The sequence below is a fragment of the Electrophorus electricus genome, chromosome 24, assembly GCF_013358815.1.
Source record: "Electrophorus electricus isolate fEleEle1 chromosome 24, fEleEle1.pri, whole genome shotgun sequence".
Taxonomy (NCBI): domain Eukaryota; kingdom Metazoa; phylum Chordata; class Actinopteri; order Gymnotiformes; family Gymnotidae; genus Electrophorus; species Electrophorus electricus.
The window spans coordinates 1,729,498-1,753,260 of record NC_049558.1 but is presented as its reverse complement, the minus strand read 5'-3'; the positions used below and the strand labels follow the sequence as shown (position 1 = coordinate 1,753,260).

Sequence of the window (23,763 nt, the reverse complement as noted above, 5' to 3'; positions counted from 1 at the left end):
TTGCAAGCAAACACCCAGTAGTTTTTTAAATCTTTGATTTAGGTCCTTTACAGAATAGGACTTGATTGTGTATTAAGAGTTGTCTTGTTGTGCTATGAAAATTTGTGCATTAAACTAGAATCATTCAGCTTCTGTTCTTTGGTGATGTACTAAAATGTTGCTTTTCATGTTTAATTCCCACCATTGTAAATGTGCCCTGATACACATGCAGCACCTCAAAACAACTGCTGTCAGCAGAGGCATTTGATAAGTTAATAAAATACAACACATTAGTTGAATCACAAAGAACTATACTTAAGGCTTGAACCACAGACTATTATAGACAATTAAAGTATATTCTACAGAAGAAATAAGTAGAAATACTTGATACACTAAGTATACTTTATTCCTGGTTCATAGGTTCTGAACTGGTCTCTTGCTACAGCTTTCTAACACTGACACTACTTTGCTAATACCTCCTCCTATTGGACAAATTTGGGAAAATGCCTGATGTGTAGGTGTCGGCTCTATGTTTGGGGGGATGCTAGTGGGGTTTTGTATGCGAGATGATTTGATTTGAAAAAAAAACAAAAAACTTCTAATATATATATTATCTATCTCTTTACCCGTTTTATACACAGCTTATTCTATTACATGACAATAATTTTTTATGTTTCCATTACATTTAAATGGACTAAGGGTAATTAGTTGCACATATTCACAGACATACACTACTAGGTATGGAAATTCCATATTAAACATCCACATTAAAAAAGTGAAAGCTCTCTAAAATGCAGTGTTCCAGTCATTTAAAACCATAGCCACAGATTTTCAAATGATTACACTAATATAAACAGAAATTAATATTTTAGAAACAATCCTCCGCTTAATTATCAGCAGAATAAAATTAAAATGTTCGAAACTTTACATATTGCATTGCTATAAAAAATATTTCTTTAAATATTTAAAAGAAATATAATTTACACATCAAAAACTTTAATCACAAATACATACATTTTGAATTTTTTAACCAGATAAAAAAAATAAATGTCATGTCTAATGCAGTAGAGTTGTATGTGAGGTTTAAGCATTTTGCATGTCTGAAATAGTCTAATGCAGTAGTGTATGTGAAGTTTAAGCATGGGCTGCGCCTGTTGTGGAAGGACTGGGCCCGTTAACCAGACAGAGCTGCACCGAGCGTGTTCCTCCTGCTGCAGACAGTGGTCGCTGCGCGAGGCTGTTGACATGGATACTGCCTATCGCCAATGTTTATGTCGCTAGTGTTTCGTATCGTTATTGCTTTGTAGTTGTTGCATTCCATTTTGTCATTTTGCCTACATTATTCAACAATTCTTGTTTTTGGATCAGCAAAAAAAGCAAATAAATGAGTTGGAAAACAGCATAGTATTTTAAGATAGGCCTTACAGCGCCTCGGATTTTCCTAAGGACGCCAAACGGCGTGATGCTTTTGGCCCTCGGACATCTAATGACACTCTATACTCGGTAAGACCTGGCAGTAGCTGTCCCTCAGAAGCGCTTTTCTTTTGTCCTCTGGTTTGAGTCAGGCCCCAATCGTTATGAGTAACCCACCGTCGTTCAACTTAGCTAAAGTACACAGGTCAGACAAAAGATTGCGGCAGTTAAACTACAGTATAAGCACAAATAACTGATGCTGAACTTGTAGTTGGCGGTCTACTAAAGAGATTGGCTCACTTTAGTGTGTAGCCTAGCTGAAAAGCTAAGCTAGCTAGGTTAGCTTCGTTAGCTCACGTTGGCTAGGCTAAGTCGATCCTCGCACAATAAGTACATTTAGCCAGAAGGTGTTTTTTAATCGTATTTATTTTTGGTGAATTCTAATATTGTTTTAATTGCAGAATGAATACGAAAATCTTTTCCCAGACCACTTAGCTAGGTCGTTGGCTAGTATTTCTTAGCTAACGTCAGCTAGCTTGGCTTCCCGGATTCATTGTGTTCGTTTTCTATTAAGATCACGTTAGCTGCTTAGCTACACTGCATTTATAGTCCCAACTAAATAAATAGCAATGAGCGCATGTTAACCCAGAGTACTTATGTTTATTTTAGGCTGCTACTGGCAAAAGATAGTGTCTTTTTATTGTTCTTGGAGGTAGATATCGCATCACTACCACAACCCTGTGGCTATTTTAGCTAGTCAGCTTTAAAACTGCAAGTGTTTACACGGTTCACTGTGGCAACGCTTGGCTAGGAGCTGTCCAAACTAGCGGCTGTGTTTTATTGCAGTGTATTTGTTTGTGCACTTGAAAACAACAAATTCTTTAAGGTTTACTCATCATTGCTCTTCGTTGTATATTCTAAAATACACCTGTAACCCAAAGCTCGTGTCTTATTGTTTACCGTTTTGCACAACATGAAAATCACCCAAACACATTTCACCAGTTCACGTATGCGTTTTACTACTGAGGTGTGTTTGTTTGTGTGTCGTTGATGTAAATTTTTTAACGAATTTCTGAGCTTTTGCTGTCTTACAATTATAGCTGGAACTTTGCTGTGTATTTTATTTCATGTTTGTAGATATAACAGAAGGCTATTCTTCCCTGACATGTTTCATTGCTGTTCCAACAGGTGCCAAAACATGGCATGCGCTTGGTGCCGAGTTTGACTGCAGTGGTACGGAAGCCTGTGAGCGTTGCGACCTGCCATTAAAAGCAGACTTTTATCCCTGCTGTCATTCTCCACCGTGTAACACTGCAGTGAATAAGACTGCCATACTTGTCACCTAAACAGACTATATTTTTATGACTGTAGCGTGAGGTGAGCCCCTGTACTTGTTCTCAGTTACAGATGAGTACATTGTGGCATCAACCTTAAAGAAAGATCGAACTTTAGACTCTGGTGCTTAAATAGTCTGCCCATAACTTCAGCATGGCATCTGTTCCTGTGTACTGCTTGTGTCGACTCCCTTATGATGTCACACGGTTCATGATTGAGTGCGATGTCTGTCAAGACTGGTTTCATGGGAGGTAAGTGTGGTTGGTTTTCACACTTTAAACTTTATTAGCCTCATTACTCTCTATTTGCCTTCAAAATGTGTGGTTGAAGTGTCTTACAGTAGTAATACTTTGATGCAGTTGTGTTGGAGTGGAAGAAGATAAAGCAGCAGACATTGATCTGTATCACTGCCCTAACTGTCAGGTTACACATGGACCCTCTGTCAGTAAGTATCTCTGCTTTCACATACGTGTAACCAATAATCTGTTTACTTTTTTAAATTAGCCGATCACAGCTTGTCATTCAAGGCTGTGAAAGACTCTTGGTAGTCAGGGAATAGTAATTCAAGGCAGTCATACTTTGATCATCAACACTGTGTTTTTTGTTGTTTTGTTTTGGGGTTTTTTGCTTTTTGGTGATTTGTTCAGCTAATTCAAAATACAACTATGCAATACCATCATATGTGTTACTGCTTTGACTCTCGTAAATCTGCCAGCTAAGGGAAATCCATTTTCTTGCGGTGTTGTATAGAGAGAGATTTGCTCCGTTATTGATTCTTTTGTAGTGCGGAAACGTCGCGGAGGCTCTAAGCAATCTGATGGCATGGCAGCTGGGAGGGACGCGGGTCGGCCTGTGAAGACTGGGAGTGCTCAGTTTGTTAGAGAGTTGCGCAGCCGTACCTTTCCAAGGTAATGTTTAGACTTGCCCACTACCCCTGTCCTTTGCCTTTCCAAAAGTCGCAATGCAGTCAGATTAGCAGTTCAGTGCCATTCAAACTTGACTGTTAATGCTGTTTGCATTCAGTTTACATCCAGCGGTTATTTAACAGTGAAGCTTTGTGTATTCAAAATATCTTTTTTTCTTAACTGGGGCTCTAACATATGTTTCAGTGCTGATGAGGTCCTGCTGAAGCCGACCGGAGCCCAGCTCACAGTGGACTTTTTAGAGGAGCGCTCTTTCAGCGTCCCCGTCCTGGTCTTGAGGAGAGACGGGCTGGGCATGAGCCTCCCTCCAGCCTCTTTCTCTGTTTCTGATGTTGAGCATTATATCGGTAAACACCTTTACACGTTCACTCACTATAAAGAAAGGTTGACTGGTGTGATATCCTTTACTCTCATAGTTTTATAAAAGCACTTGGTCTTTATATTTTCATTTCAGCACTTGTTTAGTACTTGCACTGCGTTCACGTTTATGAAGTGTTGCTGAAGTTCATTATCATGTTGTAGGAAGTGACAAGGAAATCGACGTGATTGATGTGATCCGTCAGGCAGACCTCAAGATGAAACTTGGTGATTTTGTTGAGTACTATAATAGCCCCAACAGGGAAAAAGTGCTCAATGTGATCAGTCTGGAGTTTTCAGACACTAGGTATACAATACTTTTTGATTCTTTTTCTTTTAATTGGAATTTACAAAATTTCCTTCGTTAACCAAATGCATTTTGTGTCATGTCAGTTTGAACACTAACTTAATTTCTCTTTTTGTACCTGTAGGTTATCTAACCTGGTAGAGACACCAAAGATTGTGAGGAAACTGTCATGGGTGGAAAACCTCTGGCCAGAGGAGTCTGTGTTTGAGAGGCCCAATGTTCAGAAGTACTGCCTGATGGGAGTAAAGGACAGCTACACAGACTTCCACATTGATTTTGGTGGAACCTCTGTGTGGTATCATGTGCTGCGAGTATGACAATTATGTAATAATAGTACAGCTACTGGAACCTCAATTTTCCTCAATTTGCAGTATCCACAAAAATGTTTTAGTTTTAGCAAGCGTTGGAGCCAGTGGCATGACAGTAGTAAACACTGTGTGTTCTTGTCTTAGGGGGAAAAGATTTTTTACCTGATTCGTCCGACGGCCGCTAACCTGTCACTGTTTGAGCGCTGGAGCTCTTCCACCAATCAGAATGAGCTCTTCTTTGGGGACCAAGTGGACATGTGCTTCAAGTGCTCAGTCAAACAAGGAAACACCCTCTTTATCCCAACTGGTATTCAGCTTTTTTTTTTTTTTTTGGGCTGCTTGATGTAGTGATGTAATTGTGACAAATGATCACTGTTGAGTTTATTCAAAGTTTGGCTTTTTCTGTATCATGGCGTAACATCTGTTTCAGTGGTGAATTCATTCTGGGTCAAGACACAGTATACATTGCACTTCTCCAGTCTGTTTTAATTAGTTTGATTGTTTCAAGCTAAAGAGATGCCTGAAGAATGGCCAAGTGTCTGAGTTGCAAACACGCCATGAGTACTAGAAACCTAATCTCTTGTGTAGCCATGCATGCCTTTCAAAGTGTAATTTGGTGTCAGTGCTGACTATTTTCATTTCTGTGCAAGTTTAGACAAACTGCCAGTTCTGTGCCAGTTTAGACAAACTGGAGTGGCTCAGAGATGATGATGATGATGACGATGGTGCTGTGTTTGATGTTCGTGTCCTGTGGCCTTGTCTCTCTGTCAGGGTGGATCCATGCCGTTCTTACTCCAATTGACTGCTTGGCGTTTGGTGGAAATTTCCTTCACAGCCTCAACATTGACATGCAGCTTCGGTGAGATGTTTGTTTTGCACAGTCAAGTTTTTGATTGTGTATATTATGAAATATGCATAATGCAAATGGAGGTAAACGTAAATGCATTAAGTGCTTTCCATAATGGTTGTTTGCTTTGCATTTATTAGGGCTTATGAAATAGAGAAGAGACTCAGCACAGCAGACTTGTTTAAGTTCCCTAACTTTGAGACAGTGTGCTGGTATGTTGGCAAGCACCTGCTTGACACTCTTAGAGGTAAGAACTCCCACCCACCCACCACCACCACCACCACTGAAGCTGGGAACAGTCCTTGTAAGGCATCAAATGATTTTCTAGTCTGGCCACAGTCTCATTGATATTATTTATTTTCCTGCTTATCATTTTGCATTGATTAAAAACTCAAAGATAAACCCAGGCTAGTGCTCTTCTTTTAAAGCTTGCTGTTTGGCTCTTACAGGTCTAAGAGAAAATCGCCGGCATCCTGCCTCATATCTGGTCCATGGGGCCAAGGCTCTCAATAATGCCTTTCGAAGCTGGACCCGCAAAGAGGTCATTTGAAAATCTGTCGCAGTCACACAGCACTGTAAAATTAATCCAAAAAACATTTACAGTTTTGTTTAATGGTAAAGCCACATGACCATGGTAGTGTCCTATATATACTACTTGGAAGAAATGTCTTACTTTGAAGCTGCGTCGAGTCTATACTGCCTTGTAGTAATTTTCATATGTAAAGATGTTTTATAAGTAAATTAAATGAATTAATTAAGATATAAGAATGTGTGATTACTGCTTCCCCTTTAGTCCCTGACTGAGCATGAGGAGGAGATCCCAGAGAATATTAAGACCCAACAGCTGATAAAGGACCTGGCTAAAGAGATACGTCTGGTGGAGGTGAGTGAGAGGTGCCATGGCTTCAGTAAATGTTAGGAAAACCTTATGAGTTTTCACTGATGTGTTTGCTTGAGATGTCCCGTGTATATTTAGCCACGCCCATGTTCATCTCTTGGCAGGATATCTTCCAGCAGAACATGGGCAGGACTGGGGGACCTTTTGGCGGCTCACAGGGTCTTCCTTCTCCTGCCCCCAAAGCACCATTAACCACGCCTCTCAACTCGGGCAGACCTCCGGGTAAAAAGAGAGGTCCCAAGCCCAAGGATGGTGCAGGTGGAGGCGGTGGAGGCCCTCCAGGTGTTAAGAAAAAGGGCCAGAAAGGGAAGGACATGAAGACCGAAGCAGGAGAACTGGATCTGCTTGAGATTCATACTAAACACACCCTCAAGAAGTTTCAGCCTGGAAATAAAGCCAAGAGCAAGAGCAAGGTAGAGCAATGTAATCAGTATGAAAACAGACGTAAAGACCCGCTGTGCCGTGGACTTCAAACTAGAAGATGATTCAGTGTCCTACAAGTTGTCTGTTGCTTGCGTTTCTGATTTTGTTTCCACGTTCCCAAAAGATGGACCCGTCTGGTGCCTGTCTAGATGACTTTGAAGGGAAAATGAATAAGAGCAAGCTGAAACTGGTCCTGACCAATGGCAAGCTGCAAGGGTAAGACTCCTGATGCGCGGCACTCAGCCCTGACTGCTCTCGTGTAGTGGTGGAGTGTCGCTGACCGTGAGACACGCGTGCGTCTGCAGGAAGAAGGGCCACCGCTCTGGCAGTGCCAACGGAGCGGGCCGCACCGCTCAGTTACAGCCTCTGACGAGCAGCTCGGCGCTTTCAGACTTCGACTCTGAAGACGAGCTTCAGATTGACGAATCCCCTCCGCCTCGCCGTAGGCCAGCTGTACCCAACAAAAAGAAAATGGCTGGTAGGTGCATATTCATTATTATTGCAAAACAAAAATTGTTGCAGTTTTGTTAGTGCAGCAACATCAGATTAGCTTGATTAGCTTTATATCCAGACACAGCATGCTATTTCTGTGCATTAGGTCTCCCCAGGAAACTACCTCGGGCAAAACCATGCACCGACCCCCACAGAGTCAGGGAGCCAGGCGAGGTGGATTTTGACATAGAGGTAAACTTGTCCTTTGTTCTTCTATCATATAACATTTTATTTTGCTTTGTATAGTTACATGGTAGGATTGCAGTAGCCATGGTCTTGCATCTCTTTCATGCAGGAGGATTATACCACAGATGAAGAGATGCTCACTGTTCAGGGAGTTAAGGGGGGAGCAGGGGGAATCCTGGACCTGCTCAAGGCCAGCAAACAGGTGGCTGGCCTGGACCCGGCTCTTAGGTGCAACACCTACCGCACGTTGCATGTCCCTGGGATCTTTACTAACATCCTCAGTTACCGTTAGGCTGAAAATGTAGTACTGAACTGTAGGAGTCTGACATTTGGAAGGTATAAATGTAGGGTGTAGATGTTGTTCAAGCACGTTGGGCTTGTTTTTTTCTTTTTCAGTGAGGAAGCCCCAGCCTCACCCAGTACCCGCGACGCCATCCAGGGTATGCTCTCCATGGCCAACCCCCCTTCCTCCTCCTCCTCCTCGTCCTCCTCCTCTCCTCTCTCTGTGTCTGGAGGGGGTGAGGGCCTGGTAGTGATGAAGGAGAAAGGCGGTGGGGCTTCATGGGCAAGCGGTGCGGAGAAGAAGAGCGAGAAGAAGGCCACCATCCAAAGACCTGGCAAGCGGCCAATCAAACGGCCCGCCAGGCACCTGAGTGATGAGGAGAGTCCTGATGATCAGGACACGTTGGGAACCTGCTTTAAAGACTCTGATTATGGTGGGCACAGACTAAAGATCCTAATGCATTTATAGATTATAGATAACTGTTCAGTTTAGAGTTTGTTCTTACAGTGGCTCACTTGATTCCCATTAAGACTGTTCAGCTTACGCTTTTGGTTTTTTTTGTTTTTGTTTTTGTTTTTTTGTTTTTTCCAGTGTACCCTTCCTTGGAGTCTGATGAGGAGGACCACTCGAAGTCCAAAATGAAGAGAAAGAGGAACTGGGATGACACACCATGGAGCCCCAAAGGTTCCAGTGTGCAAAAGTCATACTTAAACAGTGGTGTTTAATTTGGTTTGCATTCTTTTAATTTGCTCCTGCATAATTGATGCAATATGCACCTTCATCTCTTCCATCCCAGCTCGTGTGACTCCCACCTTGCCCAAGCAGGAGAGGCCAGTGAGAGAGGGTGCCAGGGTGGCGTCCGTGGAGACTGGGCTAGCAGCCGCTGCTGCCAAACTGGCCCAACAGGTGAGTGCTGAGACACGGAGGCTTCAGACACACAATGCAGTTTTCAGAGTTGGACTCCGGACAATTCGTGGGCCTTTCTTTGCTTTAATGTCAGGAGCAGCAGAAGACTACAACCAAGAGAAAATACACAAAGAAGAAAGTCCCTCAAGAGAAAATGCACGCAGCAGCAGCTTCAGAAGGAGCTCGTCTCCAGCTGCAGGCCGACTCCGGCCCTGCATCTCCCCCAGTGCCCCCTGAGGCTCCCACTGACTGCATTGCAGAGGAGAGGAGAATGGAGGTTTACTCCGCCAGCCTGCTGGACCACGAGTACACGGCTGGGCCCAGCCCCTTTGGCCCAGGCGGTCCCAGAGGAAGTGCTGCCATGGCCCCCGGGGTGTTCCTCACCTCCAGACGTCCTTCACTTTCTCCCCAGAACAGCAGCAACTATTCCCCCTCTACGCCCACACCTGCTGGACTGGCCAGCCCAGGGGCTGCCGGGACAGGACAAGGTAAACCTAGAAGCATGTATTCATTCGGCCCTTAGTAAGCTTGCACGGTCTGACCCAGAACATGTGAAAATGTGGTTAGTAATCGTCAGTTTCTGGCCTTTTTGGCGTTGTTTGAATTCAAAATGAGAGAGTGCTTTTCTCTCATGCTAGTTTTTATAATTACTGAATTGAGGACCAGGAGCTCTACCCTCTACTATGGATCTTTTATTTTATAGAAGAGGATGCGTTTCCTCTCACTGCAAATCACATTGTGCTACTTAAACTAAAGTCTTAAAACCTTTAGCCTTCGGTACCATTTTCCCTCCAAACTAGTCTACCATCATTTCTACTTTTAATAGCCATTCATGTAGCCATGTTTGACCGCTCCAGCGAATAAACTTTAGCCTGTTGTTTTTATCATAGGGAAGCGTCCAAAGAAAGGACTTGCCACAGCTAAACAGAGACTTGGAAAGATTCTGAAAATACACCGCAATGGAAAACTGCTTCTGTGAGATGACTTTGGAAAAGGTGAGACTGTGATAATGAGCTGGAGGAAGATGGTGAAACAGGAAAAGGAACCGCTAAAAAAGTGGTGAAGATGGGAGAAAAACACCATGTGTGACTGAATGTGGTAGGAACAAAAGGCAGAGATACTCTTACTGTTGTGATTGTGACTTGTTTCATGTAAAATTTGCTATTCATTATTTTTAAGCTCAATACCTCTTCTTTTTAGCATGTATTTTAATACTCATTTAACATTTTATCCATTGTTTTGTCTTTGTCAAATCTAGTCGTTATTTACTATTTGCAAGCTGTAAGACAATATCTAAAAAGCTACAAAGCACTTAACGGGTTAGTTCGGATACAATATCATCATTGTAATCTTGCTGTTTTGGGCTAAATAATTGGTATGTATATTGATTAAATTAGAGCTCTACAGTTACTTGCAGTTAATTGTGCAGCCCAAATAATTCTAGAGTAATGCTAGTTTCATTTCCAGGTGACTATATTTCCTGGACAGTGAGTAATAGAGCAGTGTAATTTGAGGAAAGAGAAAAGTGAGTTTCATATACAAGTACAGCATTTTAATGTAGCAGAAATGTGATGCAGGATTTCACTGAGATGTCATCATTGAGGAATTCCTGATGCTTGAAATTACTCCTAATGTAAGGAAGTCTAAGACTGCATTGGCGCTGTTGAGTGGAATTGGGTAATGCTGTCTGTCACGGACCCTAACAAGGTAAAGCAAAGAAAGACATTTAAATTCTTCAAATTCAGAAAGATTAAGCCTCCCAGTTAGGTTTCATCTGCCAGCGGAGAAACAGCACTAAAGGAATATCCCAGCATCAGCCTACTATCTGTCTACTGCATCTTTTCGTGTAAGGTCACTTGCCACACAGTGACTTTTGACGTTTCCTTGTTCCTTGTTAGGCTTCCATTATAAATGTGTATTTCTAGTCAGTTCTTTTCTATGTTCAGGGAAATGTGTCAAAACTGTTGTCCATGATGGTCTACTATAAATCATCGGTGCAGTACATGGAGATTTAGATTGGAAAATACTGGACTTTTACTTTAAGCAAAAAAAAAAAAAAAAAGGAATCGTCTGCTTGTGTGTAAATCGCCACCAGTAGACAAACACATGATCCCTGGCCAGAATATGGTCTCTCACTTTACCTTCAGATGAAGCTTTTGAACCTTTTCTATTTTATCGCTGAAAAGCAACTCCACTGGGTTAAAGCCACAATTGGACATTGCAGAAAAACAAACTAATCGTAAACTTGCAAATAAAAGTAGAAAGGGAAGTCACCATTCCTTACAAAACATGGAAGGGCAGAGCAGATCATGTGCAGAGAAGATAATTAGGCTCCAGATTGGTTACTTTGGTTTTATTGTTCGAGTCAAAAATTCTTGTTCTGGCTCAAGTAATGTAAAAACATGTAAACAAGAAACCTTTTTTTAAAAACAATGATTGTGTCTTTAAGTCTTTAATGATTGTTTTGCTGATGAAAGATGAATGTTTGTAATGGCTTTTGAACCATTTAGTGTGTACCTAACATGCAATACACCTTTCTCCCACAATTAAAAATATTGAGGTTTCAAATATTCAAAGCTTATGTTAAGTAACTTTTATTTTGTTCTGGTCCAAACTAGTTCAAAACTGATTTTGATCACTTATGTCATTTAGAGGCACAGCAATTAAGAAGTGAGTGATACAAATCTCAATAACACAAAATATTTCACTGTGAATGTTTCTTGCCAGCATGATCATCCTTAATGTGGTCAGAGCTCCTCACGTGTAAATACATTAAAAGTAGTCAAGTACCAAAAGCAACACTTTCAGTTTATCAGTACACACATACTGATATAACATGATCTAACAGAAGGAATATTAATATTACCCTCAGCACCTTTTAAGGCTCTAGATTATGATTGATTTCCCATTGCTTGCATTTATGCATAATTGTTACCATAATCTTGTAATGTATTTCTTCTACTGATTAATGCATTTCAGCAATGTAAATATTTATTATTATTATTATTATTATTATTATTATTATTATTTGAGTTTTTAGTCACCTGGCACAGACAGTACAGTGGTTTAGAGTTTTGCTCTTCGTTTCCCCTGTTTGTTTTCATTTATTTGTTTGAGCGTAGTTTTTGCCAGCTGATTGCAGCAGGCATGGTGTGGTAACAGTAATGCATCTAAAATTGATTTAGTGTAGTGGGATGGCATGGATATTGGGGGGTATTAAGGTTTAATGTACATAATTGGTGTAATTTTGTTATAGCTACAATGAAAGGTTTCTTGCATTTGAATCTTTCTTAACATACCTTGTAAAAAGATACCTTTAGTGTTTTGGGAAATGTGTGTGAGAGTTTAACAGTAAGTTGTTTAGTCATTTTTATTTGTATAGCGTAAATGTTATTATTTTTGGCTGATGTTTTATGACATTGGTAAGGTGACAATGAAGTTAACGTATTCTATAGTTTTGTCTGTTCTTGTTCTTCTGCTCCTCCCCTCACCTATATAAACTATATATGTCAATATATTTTAGTTTTTTAAATATTCTTTCTAGAAGGGTTGGTTATAAACACTTTTTCTTACTAAATCTGGATTATTTTTTTAGTGTTTTTTTTTTTTTTTTTTTGGTTTTATTTTTTCCATTTTTGAGACTCCTCTGATGAATAGTGTGAATATACTGAGCACCAAAAATAACTGACATCAGTAAGCCAATGAAAACCTTTTTTTGGTGGGGGAGTGGATAATTAACTATTTTCTACACAGGTTGCCATTGACCTCTGCCATGTTTTAACTTTAATTATATGATTAGGGATTGTGCGTAAAATTAAAGGAGAAGAAAATGTGTTTGGACAGTCTAGGAAATCTGAGGCAAGAAGTTATTTTTGTTGTATGTTTATTCTGCCTTTTAAGGCCAATTAAAGTTCCCATATAAATTTCAGTTAATTACTTCACTTTCATGACCTTTTGTATTTTTTGTTTCATCTATGTGTGTGTTTTTCCGTTTTAAGTATTTTCTGTGTGTTAAGGTTAACTTGGGGAAAAAATATTCATGGATTTCACACAGTTTCTCTCAGGGTTAATTTTTTATCTAAAATATAATTTTGATGGAAAACATAGACGTATGTTGCACCTACACAGTAACCACTTTAAAAGCAGACTCAAATTGTGTCCACTGCTAATTGATAATTAAACATCCTGATATTGTGCTAACCAGCTATTGTCTACTACACCATTTGCTTTTTGAAAGACTTTTCAAATGAGCCCGATTAAAGGATATTTTTAAACTTGTATTTTATTTCTTGCATCGTTGTCATGTTTAAATTTGCATATTTGTTAGAAACTACACATTTGAAACATAACATGCAGTTTCATTACAGTATACAATGAGTAGTCATGTATATAAATACTTTGAACAAATTACATTTCCTGAGAGGTACTCGAACAATCAGAATAAAAAGAAAGCTAATTCTATCGTGCATGTACAGTTTAATTTGCTCAAAATGTGTTAAATGTCCATATCAATTTAACCATGACAGTGGAACCAGAATAACAGTGTAATCCCAGCACAGGATTAGAGTTGATTAGTAGCATTTATGATCTATGACCTCTACTGGTCTGTTTTCTGGCGGTTTTGCAAGAGCTGCCTTTAAGGCTTTCTGGTTCGAACCCAAGGTTGACCAAAAAACTAACACACACACGCGTGGTAAACGTAAAAGTGGTTTAAAGCCGCTTTACGGTTTCCATAGCAGTGCTGATGGAGCCCAACGATTGGCTGCCGGAGCATTTGCGTCAGCCAATGGGATCGGGTGCTTTTTTACAAATTACTGCATACCCCGGAAATCAACAACTCAGCGGGGCGGATTGTATAAGCAGGTCCAACTTTACTGTTGCGCAGCGGTGTAACTGAACATAACACGAAAAGTAGAGGACGTTCAATTAACCTTGATTAGGTACGTACACATGTGATTGCAAAGCTGTATCTGTAGGGCGAGATGGATATTGATGAGCTATCTGATTGCTATCTTATTGCTTATTGGTGCACACATGGTCCTGGTGTTTGTTCAGCGTTAGCGAGTCCAGTTCAAATTTTGCAGGTTTCGCAGCTGATGCTCTAAAATACGTTATTATAAGCAAGTAAACGATCTAGATAGCGCTCGCTAACCGATATAGAATTTGTTATGTAGTTAGCTAGGTGTTTGTGCTTTTTATGTTTGTGTTTTATATATATATATATATATATATATATATATATATATATATATATATATATATATATATATAATTTATTTATTTTATTTTACTTTTTTTTTATTTTTTATTTTTTTAACAGAAAATCCATCATTCTCCAAATGGCATCCTCAACGAGCTTGCGTCCCCAAAACAATAAGAATACGGAGTTTACGGGGTAAATAAAGTTTTGCTCATGTTTTAGCTAACTTTCATATAAACGCTCCTGATTCTATCTTCGTCATATAAGTGGCTAATATTCTCGTAATCTCACGAACGAATCTCGATGAATCCTACAGGATTTTGAAGAATCAGGAACTAAATAAAGTGCCAGAGAGTTCGAGGTCCAAAGCCTGCACTGCTCCGTCGTCAAACGGAGGATCTGAGAATCGGGACCCCAAAGAAACTTCCAACCGCACAAAAGGAGGAAATAAATCGAGGGGTGTCAGCAGGCTTCCAGTCCTTGCAAAGTCAATGCAAACACTTTCTACAGACATCTGTCAAAGTCCAAGCCATAGGCGATGGGAAGGGAGGCCTCTACGGGTAAATCACAGTCTGGATTATGTCTGCCTCACAACTGTTATTGACCATTTTAAGATTATAATGAAAATTAAGATTTGGCCTGTGTCTTATAGGTTCTCTAAGGTTTCTCATAGAGCTATGATAACAGAACTGAGGCACATTGTAATGAATTATAGCAACTGCTCAAAACAACAATGGCCATTTTATGACCGTTAATTGATTAGACCACTGAATTCAGATCAGTACATATTTTATGCCCACACCCGTTCTCCATTGGAGGGGGTCACGTCAAGGTCAACTTTGTCATTGCTTCTCACCACAGGTGTGCTGCTTCGGGAAAGAAAAATAGTTTCTCCAGCATACTGTACAATATTTGACATTAAACAGCAGCAGACAACAGTACAAATAACTGCAACATTGCAAATACGATGAATACAGAAAGCAGCGCAACTGTACTTGTATTTATTGTACAATGGGCAGTGTTAGCTCAGTGGTTAAGGTGCTTGACTTGTAATTCGAAGGTTGCTGGTTCAAGCCCTGCCACTGTTAACTTGCCACTGTTGGACCCCTGAGCAAGACCCTCAATTGCTCAAGCTGTACTCATTCATAATTGTAAGATGCTTTGGATAAATCTGTCAGCTAAATGCCTTAAATGTAAATACTGGCTTTGACCTGTACACAACTGTTACTCAAGTGTACAATCTATACAGTAAATTAAAGTATGGTAGACAGTGGGTAATATGCATTATACACTGTACTTTGATAGCACGGTCTGAGAACAGGTCTGACCTAAACAGGTTTTTAGATGCCACTGTTGTGGCATCTTGGCAGTGGCATCTTGAACCAGCAACCTTCCAATTACAAGTACCTTAACTACTTATTGCATATTACCCACTGTCTACCATACTTTAATTTACTGTATAGATGGTACACTTGAGTAACAGTTGTGTACAGGTCAAAGCCAGTATTTACGTTTAAGGCATTTAGCTGACACATTTATCCAAAGCATTGGGCCCCTGAGCAAGACCCTTAACCCTCAATTACTCAAGTTGTACTCAGTCATAATTGTAAAAATGTAAATAACTGAGAAGTGTAGCAGGTAGTGCAGATGAGTGGTAGCAGTTCAGATCTGTTCTGGGGTGTTTGACTTCATAACGCTTCATGATTGTAAAATACTGGGCCTCTGTAGCCTATATCTTGATAGGAGTGGTGTAAGTTTTTGTCTTTGTTGAATTTTTCTTTTGACATCTACAGGGTAAGTCTCAGAAGAGAAGGACCTGCTCTAAACCCATTCTGTTCAGTTTGTCCAAAGCTTGGAATTGCAACCAGATGAGCACTGAAGGTGTGTCTGTTAAAGTGAGCAAGTCTGGAGTGACTCTGAGCTGTTGTCCACCCAAAGCACGGCGCATCCCTCAAAACAGAACGCCTCCTGCTGCTGCTGCTTCACTAGAGACACCCAAGCATCACCAACACAATGCAGCAATGAAAACTCTCCCATTTAGCCTAGAGCATCATACAATTGCACCGTCAAAACCTAATAAAGCAGTGCCTGAGACATGGTTGGGCGATGACCCGTCATCTGATGAAATGGCATCATCCATTCAGAGGGACTTAAGTGCACAACTAGCTAGAATTACCCTTGCACATTCAGAACTTGCCCCAGGTTATTCTGTTGGAATCAGTGGGGTTGAAGACAAAGCAGATTGCCAGGCAAAGACCAAAAGCTGTATTCAGACTCCCCTTTCTGCTAATTGTACAAGAAAAACAGGTGAGTAGAGTACTGTCATACTCCAAGCTCCTAGACCAGGGGGGTGGGGGTTTCAGCTCCAGTGTGGTGTGGCCCACACTTGCATTTTCCCTGCTCTGACACATTGGATATAAATACAGAACTAATTCTCAAACCCTTCTGGAGCTGGATCCAGCGCGCCAGAGCATGGAAAACTTTAATCTGTGCAGGACATTGGGACCTCAGCACTAGTACTGGAAACCTTTGCTCTGGGGCAGTAAACTGTCTAGAGAGTAACTTAAGAAAAACTAAGGATATGTGACTGAGTAAACTATTATCCCAATTAGAAAGATCTCTAAATTAAAGATCTAGTCACTTTTTAGTAATAACTGATTCTACAGATAAATTCTTTTTGTTCCCCAGGTGTGTGTGGTATTGTGCAGTCTGAAGGAGTGGACAGTACTGTTTATATGGTTAGTGCAGAACTGGAATGCTTGAATGTAACCAAATCATGCTTATTTCAAACATGTAGCATGTCATCACTATAATTTGTGCTAATTTGCATTAAACAGTATTAATTATGAGTCGTTTTCATTTGTAGACTGATCTAAATGTAGAGCCCCGGTCATATTTTTATCTTTGATCCTTCCTGGGACACCGAATATTTACACAGTTAGCTGGAGCTGCAGTCAGGCTAAATGTCAAACCAGTCAGAACCATTACTGTGGTTTTAAGTATCCAAATATGTGGAGAAAATGTGTAGGAGTTCAAATCCCAGAGTCACTGCTAACTGTTTTAGCCTCAGAGAGTGTCCATGAAGAAGAAGGAAGACTGTTCTAGAACTGAGGCTATGTCAGGTTAGTGCGACTCATGTTAGCTTTCAGATTTCACAACAAATACACAATTTCAGTCTTTTTTTTTTTCTTTCTTTCTTTTTTTTTTTTTTTTTTGGTTTGGATACAAGTTATAATAACACTGCATATTTCCATATCCCAAATTAATATACGAAGTGGCTAATGTTGACTTGCACCAAAAGACCAGAATTCGAGTGTTATTGGGAGTATTGGAACATGATCACATATGTTTGTGTTCTAGAAAACACTGTTGCATTCTCGCCTGATCTGGCAGCCCTGTGCAGTATTTTGCTGAATGAGGGTGGTAAAGTGGGGGGTCAGGTTGGAGCAACCCCCCGGATATCTGCCGACCCCTCTGGGCGAGGAACCTCCATCTACTCTGTAAGTCTGTCAATGTTTTCGTGTTTTATTTTAATGTACATTTTAAATGTCTTTCTACACCTGGGGCCAGGGGTAGGCCTGGTATGATACTTCAGACAGTGTTTGACTGCACAAACGTGCATTTGTCATACGCTGTGGGGCTTGTAGCTTCACTGTATAGAAATTAGATATGTGACCCCAGAGAGCAGCATACAATCAGGTGAGCAAAATTTCAAGGATCAGTGTCGGTGTGAATCTACATTTGAAAGGGAAAATTGAGTGATTCGAACGACTGGTCATCTAAGTCATGGTTGTCGGTGCTATTTCAGCCAGGGCCAGTATCTCAAAAACCAGCCTTGTGGGGTTGTGGGATTTTCTCATGCAATGGTGTTAGAGTATAGTGAAAACAGAGGAAGATGTGTAGAATCGTTCTGGTGAGCAAGCAGTGCACAGTCAAGCAAATTGTTTCTGAGTACAATGCTAGTGATCCAACGAATACATATGAACACACAGCTCGTCGTTCCTGGGATATAACGGCAGAGGACCAGTTCGTGCCACTGCTGTCTAAGGGAAACAGAAAGGCAAGACTCCAGTAGGTAAAAGGGCGCAAAAACTGGATCCCTGAGCAGTGGAGAAACATCACGTTTCTCCATTCTGGTGAATCCAGATATCTGCTGCACCATGCCAATGGTCAGAATGAATCAATGCAGCATGAATCAATGAGCTCTTCCTGTGAGGTGTCAACAGAATGGTGTAGTTGGTGTGGGGAGTGTTTTCCTGGCACACCCTGGGTCCTCTGATAGCTGTCGATGGACATTTAGACAGTAGGGCTTATGTGGGCATTGTGGCTGACCAAGTTAATCTCTTCAGATGTTTACCCTATGGCAGGAGGACACAGGAGGACGAGGCTACCAGGGTCATGTGTTCCTCAGACCAATCCATGAATATAACAGCGAGTTTTTCTTGCTTCCATGGTCTTCACGGTTCCCAGATCCTTATCGTAGAGCAGGAGTCTACCTCTCTGGGATGAGGTAGAACAGGCTTTTCAGAGCATGTCAGTACCTCCATCTAATTTGTGTCCAATGCAAGAAGCTATCCTGTCCAGATGAGCCAAGATTCCTACAGGACGCATTCTCTTCGTGGAATCTGCCACATCATTTTTAAACAACAATATGCTAATGTTTTAAATATGGAAGAATTCAGAAATCAATATTTGGTGGAATAACCCCAATTTTCATTCACAGCTTTCATGACTCTATTCAGAATAGCCTACTACATACTGCACTTAGTATATACTGAATACTGCTCCCCATAGTAGTAGGCAGTCTAGTATCCAGTATGCAACAAATGCAAATTGTACTACATCACATGAACATATGAAGGTTCTGCCCAGTTGGGAAAGATTTCCACCACCATAGCATGATGGGATGCAGTACACCACAAAGATAACTCTGGCCACATTCTGGAATATTTGGCGGAAGTGGTATGTCATCCAGGTATCTTGCACACCGGAAAATATTTTGGTCACATACTGTATATTGATTGGGCCCCAAATCAGTACGCGAGTAGTCTGTAGTAGATCGTTTCGAACACAGCCCATGTGTCTTGGCATGGTCGCCTCTGTTGCTTGTTAACTAAGATTCACCACATTGGGTAGAATGAAGTGTACACCATGGGTAGCTGCTGTCTAGTTTTCAGAGATGACGTTCAGATGTTCTGCCTCTTTTTTTTTTTTTTTTTAAGGCCCAAAGAGTTCCTGTCAGAAAGCCACAGACAGGCATAGCAGCAGAGCCTGTTGGTAAGCGCTTGCTCGCTCTCTCTCTCTCTCTCTCTCTCTCTCTCTCTCTCTCTCTCATTATTTGCATTCTGTATCTTTAGTGGAGGACCAGAGTAAAGTAGTTGAATATTAGCCAGTGCAAATTCTTTGAAACAGTAGAGTTGTCTGTTCTAGGTGCTGTTTTATCCTCCCCTGACCCTTCACATAACTTCCTGCCGAGTGAGGGAGTGGGCATCTCTCTCGGAGCGACTCCACGCGTGTCCGTGTTCCCCACAGGGAGAGGAACTTCTGTTTACTCCGTGAGTTCATTTGAAGTAGAAAAAAAATCCAGATCCAGTTTTTGACTTTTATGATTTATCAAATTTAAACAAAGTGCTTTGTTTCCAACAGGCTCAGAGAGTCCCCATTAAGAAGGCTCAAACAGAAACCACTACAACACTGCCAGGAAGTAATGGGCTTTTTTTTTATTTGCCTGTAGTCCCTATCCTAGTCACAGCAGCACCAATTCATCACGGGGGGGCAGTCCGATGCAGAAAGTATCTTTACTTGAAAGGGAGCGGGTGTGGGAATGTGGGAATGTTGCTATGTTATTGTTTGGGCAGTTGTTTTGTCCGTCTGTCCCGTCTTAACCAGTTTGTCAATCGTCTGTCTGTCTGTTTTTCCTGCCTTGTTTCTCAGTTCTTTTTCTTCTTTCCTTTCATAGCATGGGATGGTCTGAGGGGGCAGGTGTTTGTGGTACCTCTTCACCTGTATGTCTGTGTGACATTTCTAATGGAAAAGGGAAAAATCTAATATAAGAAATGTCCTCATGAAGTGGAGGGTGGTGGAATGGCCAAGGAATACTGGCCCGGGAATTTGGGGGGGGGGGGGGGGGGACCTCTGCGTATTCCTTAAACTTATATATCCATGTAATCTATTCTAATGTTCTAGGGGACGCTATATCGTTCTCCCCTGACCCAGGAGCCCTGCGTAGTATTTTGCTGAATGAGGGTATTAAGGTGGGGGGTCCTGTTGGAGCAACACCCCAGGAGACCACCAGGCCCTCAGCGAGAGGAGCCTCCATCTACTCTGTAAGGCAGCTTGTGGGTTGCTCCCACTCAGATTTCCACCCTGTTTCATTTGGTGACATTTGTTGTAAATGGCTTGCTTTAAGTAATGGTGTCTGCACTAGGCTCAGAGAGTACCAGTGAAGAAACCCAGGGAAGTCGCAACGCAGCCTGGTGAGTCTCCTTTGTCTTTCTGCATAACGGTAGTCGTATGTCTGGCCTACATTTATGACATTTGGTAGATGCTCTTATCCGAGCTTGCGTATTTATCAGGATGGCGGTGCACGCACCCCCTGGAAATTAAATCCACCACCTTGGTGTTACTAGCACCATGTTCTACTTGCTCTGTGACTTGTGTCCAGTATCATCTGCACATGAACATGCTTTGTGTCCATCTGAATGTCTCTGAGGGGTCTGAACTACTGATGGTTAATGTTCAATAGCATGTTCACTAAAGCGTGTCTCACCCGTTATGTAAGATGCACACTGTGATGCAGCAGACCTTTGGGTTGACAGCCCATGAATTCTGCCTCAGGGTGCGTAGATCATTTTGTAACTGGTGTAGTGTGACAGGGCATCAGTGATGGCGTGCAGTGCTCCAGTCGAGGTAAGGCACACATCCTGTAATGTGCAGGACCTTTTAAACAAGAATGGAAGTTTGAAAGTGAAATTTGCTCGTTTTTGCGCACGGTTGGTACAAAAGGATTGTAGGTTGCCAGGGATCTCAGTGGATAAGGCGCTGATCCTGTCCTGAGCTTCACCTTGAACAGCAGCAACTTGTGAAGTTGTTGTTGTTGTTGTTGTTGTTGTTTACCGTTATCTGATCTGCACCTCCTTTTGTGATGTAGGTGCCAGCCGAACTCCTGCCGGGAACCAGACGCAGCCGCGGGTTCCATACAGCCAGCTCCAGTCTGCGGTCAGTGATCAGCTCTGTAGCCACTTTGGTCGTCCAAGGTGTTTACAAAGCTTTATTTAGAGTGTGTGTGGGTGTGTGGTTTTTCAGAGGAGGCTAATCTCCGCACATAAGACGTCCTTCTTCAGAGGCTCTCCGGGGCTAAGGGAAACCCAAGCCTCTGCCACAGACAGTTCTGCCCAGCATGAAGTAAGGGTCATCCAGGAGGTCGTAGCTCCTCAACTTCACTGACCCCCTGAAGAACAGGGGTATGACATTTGCTAACATCAACATGTGTGTCTCTGTGGCAGGAGCGTGTGGTTCAGAGATTATTTCAGGAGGAAGCAGAGCAGGAGGACGAGGAGGGGCTGGTGGAAGGTGCTATTTCTGGTCAAGTACGGGAGCATCACTGCACTGTAAGAGGCACTATTGATTTTTGATCTTCTGCTATTACATTGTGGCAAATTTTTTAATGATCTACTTGTCTCTGTCCGAGACTCAATGCTTTTGGTTTCTCACAGATTGAGCCCGGCTTGCGGCGGGGAAACGGCATGGACGCGGGTCTCGGCTGTTCGGAGAAGGAGAGCGAGCACCGTGCGGGTCAGCCCTTTATCCAAGCAGCACACAGGCAGTCGGTCATCGTGTTCTCTTCTGGACGGAAGCCACTCGTGCCAGGCCTGCGTGATGCTGTGGACCGTGCTGCTGCCCCGCCGACCCGGCAGCATGCAGGGCAGAAGGAGCCCTCCGCAGCCCAGACCAGCGGATCACAGAGTGCACCAAATTCAGATGCAAACAAACAAATGATGCCCAGTGTGCTGTGCAAGACAAAAGGTAAAGTGGCCAGAGCTCTGAGCACTCGTTCCACTCCGTCTTACTTAATGTGCTACCAGGGGAAAACAAGGTCTGGACACACCTACTCTTTTAAAAAGAATTTTTACATTGTAGAAAAATGGTTAAACAGCTTTATGAGGCAGCCACACATGATGCGTTTCCATCATTCTTGAGTAGATTCTCACATAATGATGAGTACGTGTAGGGTGAAGGACTAAAGTTCTGAATGAAAACTGTTTGCTGAGGGGGAATTAAAAAAAAAATTTTGTTTAGTTTTTATATATTTTTGTTTTGGGAATCAATTCATATATAGGCTATAATCTTTTCATTGTTTATATTAGAAACAAATTTGAGCATAAATTGGATTAAAATGCCTTTAAAACTATGAGAAACATTGAGTTGTGTTGGATGTTTTTCTGGTATGTTTGTGGGGGGGGGGGGGGGGGGTGACCAGCTGGTGTATCAGTTGCCTGTCATCTAAGCAGAGAAATATTTTTAATAAGTTTTATATTTTATTTTAAAGCTGCTAGTTTTTATTTGCTGATTTGCAGTCAGTGTCGTGCATCCTCTACTAAGGGGTGTGTGTGTGTGTGTGTGTGTGTGTGTGTGTGTGTGTCAGCCTCTAGCACCAGCTTGGCAGTGTGTGCCCTGAGACGGCGTCTCCCGCCCCTAGAGGAGCTGTTCCTGGATGAGGAGTGTGCTACCTACATGTCAGACCAGCAGTCATGGCCGACACGGCCCCGCTGCACCAACCCTGTGGCCTCCACGCTCCTCTTTCACGACTCCATGGTGCGTGGCCCTCTCTCGCCCTTCACATCACACGGCCATACAGTTGCAGACGGACTCCGGTCTTTCTAAACTTCTGTCTTGTCTTTTTCTTCCCTTTCAGTGTTTTGTGCCCATTGGTGTGACGTCGCCGAACCTTAGTCCCGTCGCCCACCTGTCCTTATCACTTAGAGCCTGACGGCTGAACACGAACAGCCAAACGTTGGTGAAGGTTTCTTTGTTCGCTGGTAGTTCTGTCCAGCTTGCTTCGATCCATCCAGAATCTGCAGATGTTTCACGGCATTTCCTTGTTCCACAGGTTCAGTCTGACCTTCCTCTACTAACACATGGTTCATGCATCTGGGTTGTAACTTTATCCTTGTTGCTGCAGTTTTCTTTGCATACTGTAGTTGAACATTATTTATCATCATCAAAAAAGAAACATAAGAACAGTTTATTAGGCCAAGCTAAAAGCACCTGCCAGTTAAGGGGATGCCATTCTACATCTGTGGATTGAAGGCTGTTCAGGAATCTTTTTGGGGCGGGGGGGTTGTTCTTGTTTTTGATGTTCAGTATTGACATATCCTAAGCAGTATTATTGGTAGACCAATTCATGGTGAAATGTGAAATTGCCCATGTTGGAGTTTCGTTTACAAATATCCCAGAACTGACTAAGCTCTGATTTTCAGTGGTAATTACCAAGGACCCCCAACATTTTATGTATTTACCTGATCATTTGTCTTCCACATGCCCTGTATTTAAGTGATGTTTTTAAAATGATGATTACAGGAACATTTTATGTGTGCATAACACTAAGACTGCAGAACATTTTAAACTGAAAACCTGATCACCGACATGTGACCCCTCCCTGTACATCATGTGTGTTACATGCAGGACAAGGCAGAGGTCACCATTCAACACCTTTTTTTGTTGAACCTAAAATGGCTGTGAGTTTGATCACTATCATTATAATGTGTCTATTAATAAATGTAAACATCCAAAAATGGTCCCTTGTCGCCTGACCTTATTTATTTTATGACCTTGTTTATTTGATAATTGAGTCCTGCACGTACAATGGACATAAGTTTGTTTTATTTATTTATTTTCATCTAAGGA

General features: G+C 41.8%; 2 protein-coding genes across 2 annotated transcripts; both read left to right on the top strand.

Moving 5' to 3' along the window:
- The first annotated feature begins 1,182 nt into the window (after positions 1 to 1,182).
- Positions 1,183 to 12,937, top strand: phf8 (PHD finger protein 8). The gene is made up of 22 exons (XM_027021333.2): positions 1,183 to 1,482; positions 2,581 to 2,978; positions 3,087 to 3,172; positions 3,512 to 3,635; positions 3,837 to 3,997; positions 4,173 to 4,314; positions 4,439 to 4,625; positions 4,767 to 4,929; positions 5,394 to 5,481; positions 5,610 to 5,716; positions 5,919 to 6,010; positions 6,263 to 6,352; positions 6,472 to 6,780; positions 6,915 to 7,006; positions 7,096 to 7,268; positions 7,389 to 7,474; positions 7,578 to 7,696; positions 7,865 to 8,184; positions 8,343 to 8,435; positions 8,548 to 8,657; positions 8,752 to 9,145; positions 9,548 to 12,937. Exons 2-22 carry the CDS (start codon positions 2,881 to 2,883, stop codon positions 9,634 to 9,636), a joined length of 3,123 nt encoding a protein of 1,040 aa, XP_026877134.2. The 5' UTR covers positions 1,183 to 1,482; positions 2,581 to 2,880; the 3' UTR covers positions 9,637 to 12,937.
- A 571-nt stretch (positions 12,938 to 13,508) lies between these two features.
- Positions 13,509 to 23,653, top strand: troap (trophinin associated protein). The gene is made up of 18 exons (XM_035522563.1): positions 13,509 to 13,597; positions 13,978 to 14,052; positions 14,174 to 14,417; positions 15,651 to 16,164; positions 16,546 to 16,595; positions 16,922 to 16,979; positions 17,218 to 17,357; positions 19,080 to 19,134; positions 19,288 to 19,412; positions 19,504 to 19,561; positions 20,044 to 20,183; positions 20,285 to 20,333; positions 21,008 to 21,075; positions 21,163 to 21,261; positions 21,363 to 21,467; positions 21,573 to 21,882; positions 22,502 to 22,671; positions 22,772 to 23,653. Exons 2-18 carry the CDS (start codon positions 13,997 to 13,999, stop codon positions 22,844 to 22,846), a joined length of 2,316 nt encoding a protein of 771 aa, XP_035378456.1. The 5' UTR covers positions 13,509 to 13,597; positions 13,978 to 13,996; the 3' UTR covers positions 22,847 to 23,653.
- The last annotated feature ends 110 nt before the right edge of the window (positions 23,654 to 23,763 follow it).

What these genes read in the sequence shown, in the direction of transcription:
- phf8 (XM_027021333.2), top strand. Translation starts at nt 2,881, where the DNA reads ATGGCATCTGTTCCTGTGTACTGCTTGTGTCGACTCCCTTATGATGTC. An exon ending in AAGAGATACGTCTGGTGGAG is followed by an intron (nt 6,353 to 6,471) that starts GTGAGTGAGAGG and finishes ATCTCTTGGCAG; the next exon opens with GATATCTTCCAGCAGAACAT. An exon ending in GGCCTGGACCCGGCTCTTAG is followed by an intron (nt 7,697 to 7,864) that starts GTGCAACACCTA and finishes TTTCTTTTTCAG; the next exon opens with TGAGGAAGCCCCAGCCTCAC.
- troap (XM_035522563.1), top strand. Translation starts at nt 13,997, where the DNA reads ATGGCATCCTCAACGAGCTTGCGTCCCCAAAACAATAAGAATACGGAG. An exon ending in AAGAATACGGAGTTTACGGG is followed by an intron (nt 14,053 to 14,173) that starts GTAAATAAAGTT and finishes TGAATCCTACAG; the next exon opens with GATTTTGAAGAATCAGGAAC. An exon ending in GGAAGTCGCAACGCAGCCTG is followed by an intron (nt 20,334 to 21,007) that starts GTGAGTCTCCTT and finishes TTTGTGATGTAG; the next exon opens with GTGCCAGCCGAACTCCTGCC.